Below are 21757 nucleotides of genomic sequence, written 5' to 3'. Positions count from 1 at the left end.
TTGACCTACTGGGCTCAGGCTCTCCTTTCACCTCAGTCTTCCAAGTAGCCGGAACTACAGGCATGTGCCACCATGCCCAGCTAATTTTTTGATGTATTGTAGAGATGAGGTCTTGCCAAGTTGCCCAGTTGTCTTGAACCCGTGTACTCAGGCAATCCTCTCATCTTGGCCTCCCAAAGTGCTGGGATTATAGGTGTGAACCACTGTGCCCAGCCAAAATACCTGCTTTTATCACCAGGCTTCATACCTTACAGATACACTGTACGAGTAGGACAGAAAAAGATAGGAAACTCTTCTTTGGGTACTGGTGTCTTGATGAAAGGAGGCTTCACTGGCGCCAGTTTTTAAGGGCATCCTGGGGCAATGCATCCTGGAAATATTTGGAAAGGGTAAATCTCTCTCTCTTTCTCTCTCTCTCTCTCTTTCTCTTCTGTGTGTGTGTGTGTGTGTGTGTGTGTGTAAACTGGGAGAAGGATAATTTTGAAATAGGAGGTAGGAAAAAACTAGAATAAAAGCTCTACCACAAGTATATTCTCAGTAGATCACTTTTAGGAAAGAAGTTGATAATCTTGAAACTGATTCCCATAAAAATAATGCAGGTCTAAATTTCCCTTGGAAACGCAATTTGAAGACCTGGATTGTAATTCAAAGGCCTTATCCTTCAAGATCATTATTTCTGTCATGCCAAAGCTTCCCTATTGCAAAAGTCAAGAATTTGACTCTGATTCCTACATTCAGCGTATTGTCTTGAAAAGGTGATAAGCCTTGACTGCTTTAACCAAATTTTAATGCGGGAAGGGAGGAAGGGAGGGGAGGGAGAGAGGGAGGAGGGAAGGGCGGACCATTTTGGTCTATATATCAAACTATAATCCCACAATGCCATGCCAAAGGGCTCCCATTTTAGTAAGCACCCCAGTGATTCTGTTGTAGATGGGAGTCGTTGATATTATCTAGTACTACAAGAAAAGAAATATGATTGAGAAAATGACAAAGAGCTCAATATAGTCAAGACATAGTTTGGTGGCATGGTGGGAACAGAAGTCAGACTGAGTGGGCTGGAGATTGATTTGGAAGTGAGAGCTGGAGCACAGACAATATTCAGGAAGCTCGACTGAAGAGGAAGATGGCAGATGGCAAGAGAGGACCTCAGAACTGAGGAGGGCTTGTTTTCAGGAGAAATTCGAGACTATTTATGGAATGAAGAGATTAGGAGGGGGATGTGGAGAAAGGGGGACGTGAGAGTCTGAGAAGTTGTGAGGCGACTGAATTGAGGGACAGATGGAGGGATCAGCTTTGAACCATGGAAGGACATTTCCTTTTTTTTTTTTGAGTTGGAGTCTCCCTCTGTCGTCAGACTGGAGTGCAGTGGCACGCTCACGACCACCACAGCCTCGACCTGCTGAACTCAGAAATCCTTCTGCCTCAGCCTTCCAAGTAACTGGAATGACAGGCATGTGCCACCATGCCCAGTTAATTTTTAGATTTATTGTAGAGACAAGGTCTCACCAAATTGTCCAGGCTGGTCTCAAACTCCTGGTCTTAGGCAATCCTCTTGCCTTGGCCTCTCAAAGTGCTGGGATTACAGGCTTGAACTACTGTGCCCAGTCACTTCTTCCTTTAAAGTAAAGAAAATCAGAAGCTCTGGTCAAATCCATTTTGGCACACATGAGATTGTTCATGGAACTCAGGTCACATGACTTCTAGTTCTCTGAAGACCTAGTGGCAGAATGAGAGCCCAGGACAGGAAGACGGGAAAGGCGAAGACCCCTGTCAATACAGAGGGTTGGAGGGCCTATTGTGAGGGGTGGGGTAGGGAGATGGTAAGAGGTGACTCATTCTTTCAGCTGGTGGGGGGAGAAGTGGTGGTGAGCAGAAGTGGGGGCTGCTCGGGGTTGGAGAGAAGTACAGAAAGTGAAAGAAGTCCCAGGAGAGAGGAGTGGCTGTGACTTCCTGGCTGGAAGGAGGAAAGACTTCGTAGAAGCCTAGGCTTGAAGAGAGAGGCCACCAACAGAGAGATCAGGAAGGTGAAGTGGCTCGGTTGAGCAGGATGGAGTGGGAAAAAGAAGAGGAGTCAGAGGCTGGGCACTGTGGCTCACGCCTGTAATCCCAGCACTCTGGGAGGCCAAAGCAGGAGAACTGCTTGAGCTCAGGAGTTAGAGACCAGCCTGGGAACATAGCGAGACTTCGTCTCTACAAAAAATTTTAAAAATGTGCCAGGCTTGGTGGCACGTTCCTATAGTCCCAGCTACTCAGGATGCTGAGATGGAAGGATGGCCCAAGCCCAGGAGGTGGAGGTGATAGTGAGCCGTGATTGTGCCATTGCATTCCAGCCTGGGTCACAGAGTGAGACCCTACTCAAACACACACACATACACACACACACACACACACACACACACACACACACACACGTGTGTGCACACACCCAAGAATCTGGACCCCACTTGGCCCTTCTTTTTTTCTTTTTAAAAAAGTGCTTCTTTAACACTTTAATATAAGCAGGGACTGTCCTAGTCATTTTACCTGTGTCAAGTCACTTAAACTTTGAATCCACCCTATAAGGTAGGCTTTCTTATCATCTTTCTTTTATAGATGAGAAAACTAAGTCTCAGAAATGTTAAGTAATTTGCCCAGGATCACCCAGTAAGGGATGAGGGTTGGAATTGGTGTTTGAACCAGGCCAGCTGGCCCCAGAGTTCATACCCCTAACTCTTCTACCATCCTGTCTCTCTTTATCCGGCCATTTCTTCTCATCCTCAAGCTTCTCTCCACTAGGGACATAGGTTTCTTTTTTTCCCCTTTACTGACCTCTCTTCGTCCTTCAGTTCCTCAGATCTCTTATTTCTGGAAAGTTCTCAATGAATTTCACTTGCTAGGGGCAATGTAAGGAGCCCCCAGCTTCCCCACAAATGAGACACAAACTATTGTAGCTGCACGGGCCAATACAGTAGCCAAGTATCCCTTCCCCCTCCCCTGACCCTTACCCAGCCCACTTTCTTCTTCCTTGCCATGAGGCTCTCCCCCTAACCTGGGATGGATCCTCCCCTGCCGTCCTGGAAGACTTGAGGGAAGTGGGTGTTGGAGGAGCCCAAGGCTCCACAACTCTGAGCATATGTTTACCTGTGATTCTGGCAGAATAGGGGCTTTCGATCTTCTGTAGCTCTTAGTGTGATGGTTGGGTTGTCACGAATATGTGTGAGATGCCCCATCTGCAAACCTTGTTATACCAACACATCACTGTTTGACATGGTCAAAAAAGGAAAAAGAAAAGGGAAAAGACCCAAAAAAAGGGAGGAGGAAGGAAAGAAAACAAAAAAGGAATACAAGGAGGAAAGAAGAACAAAAAAGGAAAAAAAAGAAGAAAAATAAAAGAGCAGGGGACTTTCCAGACATCACCTTGGCCAGTGCCAGGGAGGGGCTTCAGTCCCACCCACCAGGAGCTCCTTTCCAGCCTGGGCTTAGATCCCACCAGTGACCCAGCAGCCCTGAACATCCGCCCCACTGGGTGCCAGTGCCCAGGTGATGCCTCAGTCCCACCTGTCAGGGGCTCCTTTCTAGCCTCTGTTGCATACCTCCCGTGACACAGTAGCCCCGAACGTCCACCCACTGGGAGCAGCTCTAACCCAGGCTCTCCACCTTCAGGGCCAAGCACAGACAGGAACACCAAGAAGGAACCAACAGGCCATCTTCCTTTTTCTCTCTCTCTCTCGTTAAATTGTGAATAATAATGCATTTACGTATTCTCCCGCTTATAAAGTTGTTCAAATCCTTTGAAGAATCTTGCAAGGTAGCTTGGCTAGACAGCAGGCAGGACAGTCCAGGGCCTCTGGCGGCGGGGCCAGGGTCTTCCACTCGCCTATCTTTTGGTCCAGCAAGTAGGCATTAGGATTGATGGTGTAGTCCTTTGTCTGGACATCGCTGGCTGTGGTGACGCCCCCACAGACAAACACTTTGCTGTCTCCAATGGAGCATATGGCATGGGACACATCCAAGGGGCAGTTGTTGGGCAAAAGAGGCACGGAAGTGGCCGTCTTGTTGGCTTTTATTTTCTGCAGATTGATTTCCACACTCTGCCGGTGGCTGTGCACGCAGAGGATGTTTTCCTGACCGAAAGAGAGCAGGGGCCGGTGGTTGAACTCAATGGGGAAGGTGATACACTGGACCACATCTCCGGTGATGGTGTCAAAGCAGTCCACCACCCCGACCCGGGAGATGTAACCTTTCACCAAGCACCGCCCAGTGACAATGTACAGGTGCCGGTCGCCCCTGGTGATCACGGCTGTGCCATCCATGGGGATGCTCATCTTCCCTGCCAGGCACCAGATCTCCTTACGCTCGTCATAGCGGTAGATGTTAGAGACATAGCGTCTGGGGGCAATGCTCCCACCCACTGAGTACACTGTCCCTCCGCAGGTCACCATGGTGTGGAAGACAAGCCCGATGGGCAGGTCAGGCAACTTGGTCCAGGAGTTTTCATCCATGTCATACCGCCAGGCTGTCTTCAGCCCTGAAATCTGCTCCGTGGTGCCACCAGATATGTAGATATAGCGACCCGCAGAGGTGGCACTAAGGGCTGCTGCCCGATAGGGCATCTCTGAGAGTTTCAACCACAGGTTCTCCTGGATGATATAGGCAAACACTCCATCGTTGAACTTGCCTTGGGCCTTCTGGCCACCAAGGATGACCACTGAATCCAGCAGGGCCCCTTTCCGCTGGTAGCTCAGCAGACTACATGGCCGCTCCTGCTTCCGGTCCATCAGGACACTCTCAATCAGGGTCGCATGGGTTAAGCTGTTCTCCATGCCCATCAGCTTGTTGCTCGCAAACATCAATGTCTTGTTGGAGACGGCATTGAGATTGATGTAACTGAAGAACTTCTTGAAATACTTCTCCCGCTCGTCCTTCCGGAAGTACACCCAGTTGATGAGGGCGCTGAGAGCCTGATCTTCATTGAGCACGTGAAGGTTTTCATCACGGAGCAGGCGGCCGAAGATGATGGGTGGGCAGTGCATGAAATGCATGGAGCCCTCCGGGCTGGCCCAGTAGTGGAAGTTGTCACGAATGCCAGAGTAGGCCAAGTCTGACACCTCTTTGAGCTCAAACAGCTCGGCCAAGAAGAGGTAGCGCAGGCAGTTGGCACGGCGGATGGACTTAATCAGGAAGTCGTTGCAGTGGATTCGAAGGCGTGGCGTGTTGAAATACTGGGCCCCACGAAGCAGCTCCTCCACATTCTGCTCGGAGATCACCACCTTGCCGCTGTAGAAGTAGTCCAGGAGCTGGTCCACCGTGAGTGGGCTCAGGTAGTTGGGGTCGATGGTGATAAAGAGCTCATCGGTGGTCTTCATGTCATTGCTGGAGATGAGACTCTTCACCAGCGGGGAGATGGCAGCCAGCACGTTGCGATGTGCAAAGAAGACGTGGTGGTCCACAGTCAGGGCCATGTCCCAGTACTCTTTACGCTTCCTCTGTTTGTTCAGGTTCTGCAGCATGAAGCTGTTGTAGTTTTTCTCAGTGAATTCCAGTTTCATGGTGCTTCTTGCTGGCTGAGGCAGGAGATCAGCAGAAGGTACTGGAGGTTAGCTCTCTCAGGCCTTTGGGATTCAGATTGATGGTTGTTTGCAGAGCAGTTGACCAAGGAGAAGTGGGGTTGGGAGAGAGGATGATGTCATAGAGCAGGTGAGGTCATCACAATGCAGGGCCCCCTGAAGCCTGTCTCAGAGGCACTGGGCCTTCCTCCTCTGTGACTGCTCCAACTGTCAGGCCCACATATCCTACGGATCTAAAGCCCAGAACCCAGAACTAAGGGTGAAACTTAGGGATGGGCAGCAACTCCCGCCTGGGACTTTCAAAACTCAGGTCAAGGCTTCTTCTGGAATGCCAGCGCCAATTTGGGAGGGGCAGCAGAGAGCAGTTTGTGTGGAGGAGATAAAGGCAAATGGGGGAAGGGAAGGGATTATCAGACCATCTAGAAGAATCCTCCCATTTCCCTCCCACAGGAGGGAAACTGAAGCCCAGAGAAGAGAAGGACTTGTCCAAGATCACGTAGCCAGTTGGAAACTGGGCAGGGCCCAAAACCCAAGTGTCTGTAACCAGTCCTCTTTCCACCCTCCCAGGAAGCTCCTCACCACTTGGCTTTCCCCAGTCTCTGGTTCTCAGGCCCGGAGATTCCTTTCTCTGCCAAGGATCCTAGACACCAGAGAAGAAAAGCTCTGTCCTTTGCCTTCTGACCATCGTGGCCACAGATGCCGTTCTCCTTCAAAATAGAGGGGAGGGCTGGGTGCAGTGGCTCACGTCTATAATCCCAGTACTTTGGGAGGCAGAGGTGAGAGGATTGTCTGAGCCCACGGGTTTGAGACCAGTCTGGGCAACTTGGGGAGACCTCATCTCTACAATAAATCAAAAAATTAGCTGGGTGTGGTGACGCGTGCCTGTAGTTCCAGCTACTTGGAAGTCTGAGGCCGAAGGATTGCCTGAGCCCAGCAGGTCAAGGTTGCGGTGGCCATGAGTGTGCCACTGCACTCCAGCCTGGGTGACAGAGTGAGACTCCGACCAAAAAAAAAAAAAAAAAATAGAGGGGTGGAGGCCCTCACTGGAGCAGAGATGCAGGAGTTAACTGCATGCCAGGGAACTGGAGGGCCTTTAAAGCTCCGATTATTTCAGCTCCATAGCAAACTAGAATGGTCCCTCCACATTACCAAGTGCCAGTTGTAAAATGTGGCGAACTTTGGTGGGTCAGCTCTCTCCATCAAGGATAGACTTGGACAGTTTGCTCAGACTCTTTAAACCTCAGTTTCCTCATGTATGAGATGGAGATAGTACCTGCTTCAAAGATTATTACGAGTTTAAATGAGAAAAGAACTAGAAGGGGTCAGCACAGTTTTGTTTTGGAGCAAATATCCAATAAGAGCTAGCTGCAGTTTTCTTATTCATAAGACACCAACTGGCCCAGCGCCGGCTCTCTCGTGGCGGTTCTGGTTTCTTGGTGGCTGGGAGGTTGTGGGGTTCCTCGCGCGGCCTCCTGAGCCCACTTCGGCCACACGGTGGCGCCAGAGGGCCCGTCTGCTGGGACCCTGCCATTCAAAAGACAGGATCGGGGGCTCCCAGCCTGGCAGGCCTTTGGAACTAGGGGGCCTCCTTAGAGCCCGGCAAACACACATTTGTCCCCGCTTGACAGATGGGGGTGCTGAGCCCCGGCGCGGGCGCGCACCGGCCGGAGAGGCGCAGCTCCGCCACTGAGGGCATCAGCTCCGGAGGTTCCTGAGCCCTCGGGGTCCCGCCGGGGGCGGTGTCGGTAGACCCGGCTCTGGGTCCTGCCGGCCTGGGGCTCCCGGGGGTGGGGCTGCTGCTTGTGCAAGGAGGAGGGTAAGGGTCAGCCGGAGCCTCCGCAGGGGGAGCTGGAGAGTCCAGGGCTCCCACCCAGACCAGCCCGTGGGGGCTCCCGGGAAGGGCGTCGGCATCCAGACTTGCATCTCGCCCAGGCAGTGGCGAGAAGGTGCGGGGAGACCCTGCCCCTGATCTCCTCCAATCTGGGGCCCAAGCCCCACCGCAGACCCTTGGGCCCGCCCCTCCCGGAAAACTCGGTGTCAGCCTTGGAATATGAGCCGCTCCAGCCCTCTGCCTCCCTGGCTTAGTCATGTTCTCATTCTCATTGTCTCCCTCCCTCATCTTGCATTCCAGACTTAGCCTTTTCCTTTTTTTTGGGATTTGGTAATTTGAAAAATATTTGAAAATTCCCTGTAAAACGGAATTTGTTCACCCTGATGCCTGAATGGGATAGAGAGACACAGTCTCTTGGGACAGTGTCTGCACAAGGCTAAAACGTCTGATTTTTCCCTACAGGACGAAGGCTTAGATCTCAGCCCCTTCCACCAGAGACCAGCTGTGCTGCCTAGGGAGGCCCTTCCTGACGGCTGCTCCCTGTGAGAATAATTAAGCTCCAAATGCCTCTCCAGCTCTGCCATGAGAAGCAGCAGTGACTCGGGTGAGGGATAAGGCCTGTTGGTGCTGATGCCAGACACCTTCTCGCTTCCATGGGTATCTAAGCTGGCAGACTTTGCCTCCTGGTGCATCTCCACCCAGGAGCAGGGTGGGTGGGTGGGTCAGGCCCAGAGCTGTCTCCTTCCTTTGCCCTCTGGCTTCGGAAAGCAGCAATTTGGATTGTCCTCTGCCCTTGCTGGATTGTGGGGTTTGCTGTCTTCCAGAAATCCACTAAAGAAGAGAGATTAGTGCCCACCTGTTCAGCCAGTTTTGCTGTCTGGCTTTCTTCAGCCCTGGAAAACTCCCCTGGTTCGGCCTTTTCTTTAATCCAGCCAACTGTGGAAACAAACTCCAGCCTGCAGAGGCTGGCTGCATGCCAGCTTCCACCACCTGGTTATGTCTGTGTGTGTATTGGGGGTTGGGGGTGATCCTAGGCACCACCAGGACGTTCAGGAGCTGGCAGCTTGCCAAGTCTGGCCACAAAAGGACCTCAGCCAGGTCTCTACATTGCACGCATCCTCGGCTTCCTGCCAGGTTCAGCATTTTCTGTTCACGGTGACTCCCTGCAAGGGAGATGGTAATAGTCTAATCTACAGGACCATCAGTTGATTTATCAGTTTGCCGGGAAGCCCTGGAGAAAATAAGAAGCATGTTTTTTTTTTTAAATGCTTGCGAGGTTTTTATTTTTATTTTTATTTTTTTTGAGTTGGAGTCTTACTCTGTCACCCAGACTGGAGTGCAGTGGCTGCTCCCGGCCACCGCAGCCTTGACCTGCTGGGCTCAGGTGATTCTTCCGCCTCAGCCTTCCAAGTAGCCGGAACTACTGGCGCGCACTACCACGCCCGGCTAATTTTTTGATTTATTGTAGAGATGAGGTCTCGCTGCCCAGGCAGGTCTTGAACCGGCAGGCTCAGGCAATCCACTCACCTCAGCCTCCCAAAGGCACGGGATTATAGGCTGAGCCACTGAGCCCGGCTAAGAGGCATGTTTTAAAGATACACAGATTTGGGTCAAGAGTGGTGGTTCATGCCTTTAATCCCAGCACCTGGGAGGCCCAAATGTGAGGATCGCTTGAGCCCAGGAGTTCGAGACCAGCCTAGGCAACATAGTGAGACCTTGCCTCTAAAAAAAAAGAAAAGAAAAAAGAAAGAAACAGAAAAAAGCGAATTGCCTGAGCTCACAGGTTCGAGGCCAGCCTGGGTAACTTGGTGAGACCTCGTCTCTATAATAAATACAAAACTTAGCTGGGCATGGTAGTGCATGACTGTAATTCCAGCTACTTGGAAAGCTGAGGCAGAAGGATGGCTTGAGCCCAGTGGGTCGAGGTTGCGTGACAGAGTGAGACCTCAACTAAAATAAATAAAAATTTAAAAACATACAGATTTGGCTGGCTTTCTCACTTCTGTGAGTTTCCTAATCATAACCTGGTTTGCAGATAACTTTGGTTTGCTATGGCCCTGATTTGAATTCATGGCTTCCTTATTTTTTTCAGTTTTATTGGTAAATTCTCTCCACATTTCTTAGCTCAAATTCCCAGCCCATGGCCAGCCTGGGGATTGGCTGCCATTAGACCTGGTGTCCCTTCTAGTCCAATCAGTTGTGTGCCGCTGGGTAACACAGTTCCAAAGTTGGTGGCTTAAGCAGCACAGATCACAGTTGGAGGTATTGTGGGGCTTGAGCTGCCCAAGACAGGGATTCAGTCTCAGATTGTCTCAGCCACCAACTAAGAATTGGGTATGAATCACACTAGAGGAAGATACACACAAAGAAAAAGATCTTACTATTCTATTAGTCAATATCCCTGGGTGAGATGAGGGACACAGTGTGAGACTGTTCGCAGTGCAACACAGACGTTCAGGAAGCTGCTTCGTGAAGCCGGCAGCCCCCTCTCCCACCCCTGCTCTCCTGACAGATGGAGCTGCCATGGTTTTGGGGACACTGAGTTTGGCATCTGGGTTGGTCCCTCCCATAAGGACCTTGTAAAGTTGCTATTCAGGGGAACCTCATACAGTTTCAGGGAAAACACAGAACCAAATAAGCGTTTCTAAGCCCCCGGTATGGGACATCTCCTGGAACATTTGGGCTTGTCACACATTCCAGGAGCACAGCTGCAGCCACAGCTGCCAGGAACAGGCCTGGGCTTCCACCCTGTGTCGGGGGAGGGCAGAGGCTGGAGGGCTTCCTCTAGGGGCCCTGAGTGAGCTCATCCTCACCCCCACTCACTGACTTCATCCCAGGCCCTTGGCCATGAGCCCAGGCAAGTGTGAGGGGCTCTCTCCCAGACCAGGCCCAGCCACCTAGCAGAGCAGGGGGAGGGGAGTTTCAGGCCTCACTCAGATTTCCAGGAATCAGGGGTAGCATACTGAACTCTGAAATGCCAGAAGAGTTTTTTAAAAAAGAGAAGGGAGTAAGAGGTGTTGGTGGTAGCTGTACTTTGCTATTTAAAGGTAGAAAAATGCAAGGAAGTAAAGCTTTTCTCTCCATTTGTTCTTTGGCAATTCCGTTAGGGAATTCCAGGAGGCATGCAGGGTGACATCATGTGTTACAACTGAGAAATCTCAATAACTCTGGAAAATGAAGCTCCTGCCTGCCCTGTTTCTGATGGAAGCGTTTAATTTATGTATTTTATGCCACATTTTTGTTTTTTAGTCGGAGTCTCACTCTGTCGCCCAGGCTGGAGGGCAGCGGCACGTTCACGGCTACTGCAGCCTCAACCTTCTGTGCTTAGGCAATCCTTCTACCTCATCCTTCCAAGTGGCTGAAACCACAGGCGCATGCCACCATGCCCAGCTAATTTTTTGATTTATTGTAGAGATGAGGTCTCACTATGTTGCCCAAGCTGGTCTGGAATCCATGGGTCAGGCAGTCCTCTCCCCTCTGTTTCCCAAAGTGCTGGGATTATAGGTGTGAGCCACCACACCCTGCCTATGCCACATTTCAATGAAGGTTGAATACTCTTAAATATCTATCAAAAGTAGGCTATAGTGCATGAAGATCACATAAAACGAATTTCACTTCTCAGCATCACAAATATAAGGAATACAAAAAGTCCAGGGATGGATATTAGAATAAAGAAAGGTACAAAAGAAGTCTGCTTAAAAATAACAAAAAAATTTTAAAAAACCGATCTCCCCCCGAATCCAAATAATTGTGGTCTAGGTAACTATCAGGATAAATGCTTCAGATGCTCATTTTGAAAATAAGAATGAGCAGAACTGTATGTCCGAGTGTGAGTACCAGAAATGCTCACACGTCTGACACACACAGGCACATACACCCATAGGGACAAGCATGTGGCCGGACTTTGGTTGTTCTGGGCACTTCACATCCACGTCCTTAAGTGTGCCCCCTTCCCATTACATTAGACAAGTTACTTCTTTGGAGGCAGGACATTTTCTTCAAAGAAGCCCTGGTTGACAACATTCCCTGCTGGGAAGTATCTGGCCACCACAAAGGAGGACCCGTCACTTGCAGAGGCCTTCCCCACTCCCATCTTCTTTGTATTCTTCCACACCATGGCTGTGAAGTGTCCTGGAGGGAAACAGAGGGAGAAGGAATAGTGGAGTTGGTAGAGCCCAGAGAAGGATGTTGCAGGCTCTTCCCAGACCCTAAGCAGAGGAAGGAGAGACAGAACACACTGACTGCCTGACTTCTAAAGCAGATCCTTTCAATCAGCCACAGACCTTACCCATCTCACACCACTTCCAATGGCCTCCCAGGGGTCCCAAAGTCCAGTGACCCCAACAATTAGGATGTCATTCTGTCTCTCACCTGCTCCAGCCCTGCCTCCAAACCGCACTCTTCAAGGTCCCCAATGATCTGTGTGTTACTATCAATGGTCCCTTTTGGTCTTCATCTCATTGGACACCCTGGGAACATTTACTACAGCCGATTCCTCCTCTTTTCTTTCTTTCTTTTTTTTTTCTGAGTCAACCTGCTAGACTCAGGTGATCCTTCTGCCTCAGCCTTCCAAGTAGCTGGAACCACACCCAGCTAATTTTTCTTGTAGAGATGAGGTCTCACCAAGTTGTCCAGGTTGGTCTTGAACCCCTGGGCTCAGGCAATCTTCCTACCTTGGCCTCCCAAAGTGCTGGGATTATAGGCATGAGCCACTGTACCCAGCCGATTCCTCCCCTTTTCAAAGCACTTTCCTTCCTTGGCTTCCATGATGCCACAGTTTCTTGGCATCTCTTCTGTCTCCCTGCCTCCTCCCTCTTCCTATTTTACCTTACTTGTCAAGGTTGAAGGACCTGCATTTCCCGGGGCTCCATCTTGAGCTCTCTTTTCTTTTTTCTATACACTCTCTTTGGACACTGTCATATTTCCCTGGCTCCGAAATGTATTTCTCCAGGTCAAATTTCTGCCCTGAGTTCCAGACACAACTACTTCCTGGACATTTCCACTTGGATGACTCACAGGCATCTCAGATGTAACCTAGCAAACATCACTCTCAACTTTCGTCCCATTTCAATCATTAGTACCTCCATGCACACAGTACTAGGGGTGAGTCTGCCTTCTTCCTTCTCTCTCATTTTCCCCACAGCAACCCATCATTCAATCCTGAAGAATCCGGCAGGACATAGTGGCTCACGCCTGCAATCCCAACACTTTGGGAAGCCAAGGTGGGAGGATTGCTTGAGCCCAGGAGTTCAAGACCAGCCTGGGCAACATAGTAAGACCTTATTTCTACAAAAATATTTTTAAAAATTATCCAGGCATGGTGGTACTTGCCTGTAGTTCCAGCTACTTGGGAGGCTGAGGTGGAAGGATCGCTTGAACCCCGGAGGTCAAGGGTGCAGTAAGCCGTGACTGACCCACTGCACTCTAGCCTGGGTGACAGAGTGAGACCCCAACTCAAAAAAAAAAAAAAATCTGAAGAATTCAACTCTAAAGTTCATCTCAAGCCCATCCAATCCAAAACCTTTGTCCCAACCACAAACTTTGCTCACTTGGACTATTACAACAGACTCCTGATGGTTCTACGGTATTGACCTTGGTCCATTCAATTTATTTTCCATTTAAGTAGTCAGAGTAATCATTTTGAGCCATAAATGCTATATGTTTACTTTCCTGCTTGAAAAGTCTTTACCTGCTTCCACCTGAAAGAATGAAAGGGAATGTCTCAGTCCAGCGGCCCCCTCTTTGTTCCTGGGATGCACCAGGGCATTTCCCCCCACAGAGCCCTTGTACACACTGGCCAGTGTGTGGAACACTCTTTTGAGGACCAATAGCTTCTTATCCCTTAGGACTCGGCCTAAACGTCACTTGTTCAAAGAACCTTTTGCAATCACTCTTGTAGTTACTGAACACCTCTCTCCTGAGAGTCTTGCCACACCGTTTCTTCCCATCACAGCATTCTTGCTGCTTGTGTTGATACATTTGTTTGATTACTTGATATTTGTTTGGTTCCTTCCCCAGGCTATGAACCCACATAAGGAGAGACCAGGTCTGGTTTATTCATCAAAATACACTCAGTGCCTTGGCACAGTGTGGCATATGAAACATGTAAAATAAACTTTTGAATGAATTCATGGAAGAAATGAATACAAGTCATGTGGCAGAACCATCGTAGACCCAGACTCTGCCTTCACAGGAAATGTAGGACTTCTATGTTTTCAGCTCTTGGAGACCTGGACATGTTACCGCCTCATATGTGCCTCCCTGCTCTGAGCCAAACAGCCCAGTTCCTTTTCAAGTTACTGCTGCATCCTCCAGATACTTCTATGGCTTGCTGAAGCCTCTCAGCACCAGCCTCCTGTTTTTTAGGCTGCTTGCTCTTCTCTCACTGGTCATTTTAAGCTACTAATAGCTTAGCTTCCAAATCTCCTTCCACTGAGGGATTAAAGAGTTGATGTTGTCATATTCTTTGCTCAACAGCCATAAATTCTTCTCATCTCTTGGGAGTAGAGGGCAAGTTTCCACCTGCCCTCTACTCCTTTATGGTTCCACCTTTATGGTTTGGCATTCACAGAGTCCAAGGGCATTTACCTTCACTTCACAGGATGTTGTTTTTGCTAAAGCAACCCTGGAGAGATTGTTTCCTCCCAAATATCTGGCTTGCAATTGGGCAAACTACATGAGAGCAGGCACTGCATCTGCTACTTGACAACCATATCCCCAGTGTTTAGCACTGGGCTTAGCACATAATAAATGCTCAATAAATATTTAATGAAGAAGATGGAGATGGAGGGAGGGAAGAAGGAGGAAAATCACGATCAGAGCAGCTAAGCTTCCTATAGAGTGGAGAAAGAAACAGGGCAACCACTTTGCACCCATGAGGATGGTTAATATTAAAATTAGAAAAAAAGGAAACAATAGAAAATAACAAGTTATGGCAAGGATGTGGAGAAACTGGAACTCTTGTGCATTGCTGATGGGAATGTAACATCATGCAGCTGCTGTGGAAAACAGTATGGTAAGCTGGGCACGGTGGCTCAAGCCTGTAATCCCAGAACTTTGGGAGGCCGAGGTGAGAGGATTGCCTGACCTCAGGGATTTGAGACCAGCCTGAGCAACACGGCAAGACCTCATCTCTACAATAAAACAAAAAATCAGCTGGGTGTGGTGGCACATGCCTCTAGTTCTAACACCTTGGAAGGTTGAGGCGGAAGGATCACCTGAGCCCAGCAGGTTGAGGCTGTGGTAGCTGTGAGTGTGCCACTGCACTCCGGCCTGGGCAACAGAGTAAGACTTTGACTCAAAAAAGAAAACTGTGGTAATTCCTCAAAAAATTAAACATAGAATTACTAAGTGATTCAGTAACTCCACGTCTAGGTATATATTCAAAAGTACTAGCAGCTGAGGTTCTGATATTTATCAGCCATGTTCACAGCACAGAGTTAAATAGTTGGTCCAAAGTAACAGAACCCAAATGTCCATCAACAAATGAATGGATAAACAAAATGCAGTGTGTGATACACAATACAATAGTATTCAAGGCTGGGCACGGTGGCTCAAGCCTGTAATCCCAGCACTTTGAGAGGCCAAGGTGAGAGGATTGCCTAAGCTCAGGGGTTTGAGACCAGCCCGGGCAACTTGGTGAGACCTCATCTCTACAATAAATCAAAAAATAAGCTGGGCATGGTAGTGTGCGCCTGTAGTTCCAGCTACTTGGAAGGCTGAGACAGAAGGATCGCCCGAGACCAGCAGGTCGAGACTGTGGTGGCCAGGAGCGTGCCACTGCACTCCAGTCTGGGCAACGGAGTGAGACTCCAACTTAAAAAAAAAAAAATAGTATTCAGCTTTAAATGGGGATTGTGATCCATGAGATCATATGGATAAGCCTTGAAAACATTACGCTAACTGAAATAAGCCAGATACAAATGGAAATACTGTATGATTCCATTCATATGAGGTACCTAGAGTAGTCAAACTCAAAAGCAGAACAGTGGTTACCAGGGGCTGGGCTGGTGGGGAAGGAGGGATGGAAGTGTTTTTTTGTTTGTTTTTTTTTTTGAATTGGAGTCTCACTCTGTCACCCAGACTGGAGTGCAGTGGCCGCTTCCAGCCACCACAGCCTTGACCTGCTGGGCTCCGGCGATCCTCCTGCCTCAGCCTTGCGAGTAGCCGGAATTATAGGCGCACGCTACCACTGCCGGCTGATTTTTTGATTTATTGTAGAGATGAGGTCTCGCTGCCCAAGCCGGTCTCAAACCCATGGGCTCAGGCAATCCACTCACCTCAGCCTCCCAAAGGCACGGGATTACAGGCTGAGCCACCGAGCCCGGCTCAGGGAGTGTTTAAGGGGAATAGAATTTCAATATGTGAAGATGAAAATGTTCTGAAGATGGATGGTAGTGATGGCTGCACAATAGTGTGGATGTATTTAATACTCTGTATACTTAAAATGGCTAAAATGGTAAATTTTGAAATGTATGTAAAAGAGAGAGAGAAAGAGAGAGAGACATACACTGGTTTCTACATTCTTCTGGTTCTTTAGGGAAGAGACGAAGTGGTACTTCCTTTTGCATCCTGTACATGGTAAGGACAGAAAAAAATGTTCATGGGCTAAATTCTATTTTTTCCCCCTACAGTTGAACTTCCTTTTTATAATTTTTAAATTTTGATATAATTTATTTCTTTGTCTACATCCACAAAGGATTTGAGGTCACTGAATGCTTTATGAAAATAACCAAATATAAACACTAATTCATATGGTTGATATGATACCATTGAAGCAAGAATGAAAAGAAAACAAATCCTAAATACAATTATACATCTTTACCACTTGTCCTGAAACTTAATTGCTGCTTAATAAACACCCGTTTCCGCTCAGAGTAGAGGAGATATACTTCTTGCCTCTTCACCCTTGGCTCTGACACGTTTGAGTCACAGCTCCAGGCTACAGCCTGTCTCCGGAGGCTCAAGCCCTTTGTCACACAAGCCTCCTTTCTCAAGAGACCACAGGCTGAAGCCATTGACCCACCTACTCCCTCTGATTCCCAGAAAAGGAAGAAGCTGCCAGTTATCCACTGGTTGCCGAGACGATGATTAGACACAAAGTGCACATCAGCAACACGAAATGCCTGTGACAGCCTTTTCCAAACAGATGAGGCTGAGCAATCTTTCCTCCCGCTGGGGAGGCTGCTGCCTGGTCACAGATAATGAAGTTCTGGGTATTATTTAGAGATTAATTACAGGACACAACTTCCTTAGCAACCAGCAGATACACACTGACTTCCAACTCTAATCTACTAACCAAACTTCCTTTTTCTTTTTCTTAGAGGGATTGCATACTCTTTCCTGCTATGAACACAGACATTCTAGAATATACCTTTGAAAAACACACTAAATAAGTTATAGTACATCCTTGCAAGGGAATAATGTTCAGTGGTAAGAAAGAATGAGTAAGCGCTTTTTGTACTGATATGGAGCAATCTTTGACCAATGCCAGATCACCAATGGCAAAGCATAAGCAAGGGGAAAAACAGCATTAATATACAAATGCTAGCCCAAACTCGGGATAACTCTAGAATGATACACAAAAAACTGGTATCTCTGGTTGTCTCCTGGGAAGGAAAGTGCTGGGGGTCAGGGCTGGAAGGAAAACTTTTCATCTTATGCAGCTTGCAGTGTTCATCTCAAGTAAAAATATTATTCATTAAGAATAAATAAATAAACAAAACAAACCTACTCATTTGAACAGAATATGTCAAAGTAATTCTAAGAAATCACTTCTCTCCTCTCAGCACATAGCAGAGACCAGCACCCTTCATCACAAGATGCCGGCCCAGGGTGGGGCTGCAGGGGGACAGATGACAGGATATTTCAAAGGCTCTTCACCTACAACATGGACCCAAGCAGGGACTCTATGGACAATGATGGAGCAAGAAGGCAGCTGTGGACAAGGACTGCGGGAGGCTGAGGCTGGGTGGGCCTGAGGATCTTAAAACCCTGATTATGACAACACTCCACCCTCATTCCTGTCTTAGGTTCACACTCTGTCTGGGTCCAGGCACTACCAACTGGCACCTGGGACAGCACAGGGCCTAGCTGCTCTGGGGTTTCCCTCTTTAGTGGGACATGTGGGGCAATGGATAAAACAGGTGGTCAGTGATCATGGAAAGTTGAGCCTCATTCCCAGCTCTGACTCTTTCCTGTCTTGGAAAAGGACCATGGAAAAAGCATCAGATTGGGGACAGAAGGTGCGAGAAAGGCCTCTTCCCTTTGTAGGCCTCAGTTTCCTCCTCTGCACAATGAGAATAAAGCCCTGCTTTCTCTCTCTCTCTCTCTCCGCCTCCCTCCCTCCCTCTCTCTCTCCCTCTCCTTTTTCCCTCTCTCTTTCTCTCTCTCTTCTATTTTTTGTAGAGACCAGGACTTGCTATGTTGCCCAGGCTGGTCTTGAACTCCTGAGTTCAAGCAATCCTCTGGCCTTGGCCTTCCAAAGTGCTGGGATTACAGGCATGAGCCTCCACGCCCTGCCAAGTCCTACTTTCAATTGGTGCTGTGAGGTTTACGTGGCAGTGAATGTGGAGGCACTCTGTATTACAGAGTGGTGTGAAGACACATGGATAGCGCTAATAATTTGCTCTGACACATGTCTGATTGCTCGAAGATCTTGCTCATGGGAAAAGGAAATCCAGAAGCTATGAAAAAAACATCTTCTGGACACTGATCTTAATGAAAAGAAGACAAGGTTCTGCCTCCACATCCTTGATCAATGGTAGGAGGCTGTGACTGCTCCCTTCCCCATCCCCTCAGAATCACGAATTCTCAAGGCCCTGACAGCCCCTTCCTGCTCCCCACCTGGAGTCTCGCAGCAGTTAACTGGGAGGAGAAATGCCTCCACAGATGCTTCTACCTCTGCCTCGGAGTCCTGCGAACACTGTTGCAGGAACCCCTGTACAAAAGGGCGGGCAGCAAACCACAGGAAATGGTGACTAGCTCCGAGAACCTATCACTTCCTGCTTCTGAAGCAACTCTCCAGAGGGTGGAAGGTCACAGGTGGCTCTGGCTGAGGGTGGGACAGGGTGGGGTGGGGGGAATGAGTGGGCAGAGAATCCTTTTTGTCAGTTTTCCTGGTGCCTTCTGGTCACAGAAACTCACACCCCTTCTGATGGCATCCTGGTCCCCAGTGGAGTCTGAGTTGTTTCTGAGGAAAGATGAAGAGCCTGGTGAGGCAAAGGGGGGAGGGTAGACTGGGGCAGGTGGCGGGGATGGGGAAAGAAGACCCCTTCCAGGGCACAGATCAGCTGCCTGGGCTTTAGTCAGCTAAATGCTACCGCTGGCTATGGAGGAGGCCTGTGAGAAAGGCAGATGGTCCCCACAGAAGGAAGGCTCCTCCCTGCATCTAAATCACCAGCTCTGACTGTCCCTTAGAGGCCACCACCTTGAGGACAGGGAAGGCCAGGAAGTGACCCAAGTTCACACAACAAACAGTGCCAGAGCTGAGATTAGATCCAGCTTCTCTGCATCCCAAGCTCCCAGAACCACAAATTAGAGCATAAAGGGGAAGGGGAAGGGAGAACCCAGGGAGACAATGAGCGTGGGGAGCAAAAGGGGTAGTGGGATGGGGAGAAGGATGTGAGGTAGGGAGCGGGGAGTGCCAGCACCTTGAACCTTTTCCTGATGGCCTTGTGGAGTCATGGCAGTTTAATCAGGAGAGCACCACAGGCAGAGAGGATTTTAGATGTATTCAGGCCACTGGAGAGTAGGATGGGTTGAAAGAGCAAGACTAAAAGCAGGGTGACCAGCTAAGGTACTAAGGCACCACTTCAGGAATGAAGCTCTTAGCAACTTTTTTTTTTTTTTTTGAGTTGAAGTCTTACTCTGTTGCCCAGGCTGCAGTGGTGTGTTCACCTCTCATGGCAGCCTCAACTTCCTGGGCTCAAAGGCCCCTTCCACCAAATCCTCCCCAGTAGCTGGGACTACAGGCAAGCACCACCATGCCCAGCTCATTTTTTAATTTTTGTAGAGATGAGGTATTGCTATGTTGCCTACACTGGTCTTCAACTCTTGGGCTGAAGCGATCCGCCCACCTCGGCTTCTCAAGTGCTGGGATTACAGCGTGAGCCGCTTTTATTTTTTATTTTTTTGAGTCAGAGTCTCACTCTGATGACCTGCACACTCACTGCCACCGCAGCCTCAACCTACGGGACTCAGGCAATCCTTCCGCCTCAGTCTTCCAAGTAGCTGGAACTACAGGCATGCGCTATCACGGCTGTGTTATTTTTCTTGATTTATTATAGAGATGAGGTCTCGCCAAGTTGCCCAGGCTGGTCTTGACATGTGGGCTCAGGCAATACTCTCGGCCTCCCAAAGTGCTAGGATTATAGGCATGAGCCACCGTGTCCGGCCTAAGCAACTTTTAAGATCCAGTCTCTTCATGACACACTCCAGTAATGAGATGAGCTTTGAGCTGGTGGGGCAGGATTCAGCAGCTGGGGTGACCTCCAACGGGAAGGTGTGGGGAGAGAAGAGCTTTGCCCTCTGGGCAAAGTCAAGCCTGAGGAATATGGAAGAGGTTAAACAGAAGGGAAAGGGTTGATTCTCAGAGGGTTAGTTCCTCTCCAAAGTCAGACACTCAACCTGACTACTGTCAAGGGCCAAGCCACTGGTAAGACCCTGTCACTCACCAGTCCCCGACGTGAAGCCCGGCTGCTGGAAGTTGTAGTTTTTGATTTCACTGTACCATCTATCAGCCACCTCCTTTCCTGTATGGAAATAACATTGTTCTAAAACTCTGCAACAAAAATCCACCCACTCCCTACTCCCTGCAACTTCTTCTTTTTTTTTTTTTTTTGAGTTGGAGTCTCACTCTGTCACCCAGACTGGAGTGCAGTGGCCGCTCCCGGCCACTGCAGCCTCGACCTGCTGGGCTCCAGCGATCCCTCCGCCTCAGCCTTCCAAGTAGCTGGAACTACAGGCGCGTGCTACCACACCCGGCTAATTTTTTGATTATTGTAGAGATGAGGTCTTGCCAAGTTGCCCAGGCGGTCTCAAACCCGCGGGCTCAGGCAATCCACTCACCCAGCCTCCCAAGGCGCGGGATTACAGGCTGAGCCACTGAACCTGGCTCCTGCAACTTTTATGATGAACCCCAAACCACCCACTCTGCAACACCTTGGCTGAAGCACCAGTGAGCTGAAACTTGGGGGCTGCTCCTTGCAGACTCCTAGGACTCCTGCCCATGAGCATGTCCAGGTTGAAGACGAGGCCTTGCTGGGAGTTGGGAGGGGCTACAGCCTGGGGACAGGGAACCTGTATCTGTGTCCCCAACTGCCCACCCCACCCCCGCCGCTGCCACTGAGGATGAACACAATGTACTTCTAGTTCTAGTTCTAGGGCCTTCCAATGATGCTGGAGGTTCTGGGAACTCTGCCCTCATCCCACCCTAAGTGTGGCCCCGGAAGTATCCACAGTTGGAAAGGCAACTAGGCAGCTAAGCCAAGGGTCTCCAAGGAGGGCAGGATGGCCTTCACCTGGGCATCCACCCGCCCCATTGGTGGTGATATGAAAAGGCATTTTACTGGGAGCTGCTGCTCCCAGAGCCAGAGTTAGGAGCCTCAGACCTCAGAGCAGTACGTCTTAAGTTTTATTTTTTTTTTTTTGAGACAGGATCTTGCTCTGTCACCCAAGCGGGAGCATAGTGTCATGACTGTGGCTCAATGTAGCCTCAAACTCCTGGGCTCAAGAGATCCTCCAGCCTCAGCCTCCCAAGTAGCTGGGACTACAGGTGCATGCCACCATGCCCACCTAATTAAAACAAACAAACAAACAAAAAAACTTTTTTTGTAGAGATGGGGGGGGCTCTCACTATGCTGCCCAGGCTAGTCTTAGACTCCTGGCCTCAAGCAATCCTCCTGCCTCAATCTCCCAAAGCACTGGGATTAAAGGCATGAGCTACCACATCTGGTGTCTCAAACTTTCATGCATGCATGGATCACCTGGGCATCTTGTTAAAATGCAAATTCTGTGGCCAGGCATGGTGACTCAAACCTGTAATCCCAACACTTTGAGAGGCAGAGGTGGGATGATTGCCTGAGCTCAGGGGTTCAAGACTAGTCTGGGCAACTTGGTGAGACCTTGTCTCTACAATAAATCAAAAAATAAGCTGGGCATGGTAGCACACGCCTGTTCCAGTTACTTGGAAGTCTGAGGTGGAAGGACCACCTGAGCCCAGCAGGTCGAGTCATACACTCCAGCCTGGGTGACAGGGTGAGACTCTGACTAAAAAAAAAAATGCAGCCAGGCTCGGTGGCTCAGCCTGTAATCCCGAGCCTTGGGAGGCTGAGGTGAGTGGATTGCCTGAGCCTGCGGGTTCAAGACCTGCCCGGGCAAC

The 21757-nt window shown here is 49.4% G+C and overlaps 3 protein-coding genes across 3 annotated transcripts in view; all 3 read right to left on the bottom strand.

Moving 5' to 3' along the window:
* CLTA (clathrin light chain A) overlaps positions 1-3631 on the bottom strand; it is a 47031-nt gene extending 43400 nt beyond the window's left edge. Inside the window, exon 1 of the mRNA XM_021714962.1 lies at positions 3604-3631. The gene's annotated coding sequence lies outside the window, so the exon portion shown is untranslated. The remainder of the gene's footprint in view (positions 1-3603) is intronic.
* Positions 3632-3696: 65 nt separating this feature from the next.
* Positions 3697-5652, bottom strand: CCIN (calicin). Its single transcript, XM_008062960.2, has one exon. It carries the CDS (start codon positions 5526-5528, stop codon positions 3762-3764), a length of 1767 nt encoding a protein of 588 aa, XP_008061151.1. The 5' UTR covers positions 5529-5652; the 3' UTR covers positions 3697-3761.
* A 5314-nt stretch (positions 5653-10966) lies between these two features.
* The window catches only part of GLIPR2 (GLI pathogenesis related 2), a 13522-nt gene continuing 2731 nt past the window's right edge, over positions 10967-21757 (bottom strand). Inside the window, exons 4-5 of the mRNA XM_008062959.1 lie at positions 20052-20129; positions 10967-11508 (exon numbers count right to left, since the gene is read on the bottom strand). Coding sequence (XP_008061150.1) covers positions 11348-11508; positions 20052-20129 — 239 coding nt within the window. The 3' untranslated portion in view covers positions 10967-11347. The remainder of the gene's footprint in view (positions 11509-20051; positions 20130-21757) is intronic.

Source organism: Carlito syrichta, unplaced genomic scaffold (genome assembly GCF_000164805.1).
Source record: "Carlito syrichta isolate Samal-C Ts95f unplaced genomic scaffold, Tarsius_syrichta-2.0.1 Scaffold306198, whole genome shotgun sequence".
Taxonomy (NCBI): domain Eukaryota; kingdom Metazoa; phylum Chordata; class Mammalia; order Primates; family Tarsiidae; genus Carlito; species Carlito syrichta.
Note: the sequence above shows the minus strand (reverse complement) of the source record. Positions and strands in the feature narration are given on the sequence as shown.

Coding starts and splice junctions, on each gene's coding strand:
- CCIN (XM_008062960.2), bottom strand. CDS start 5,528: ATGAAACTGGAATTCACTGAGAAAAACTACAACAGCTTCATGCTGCAG.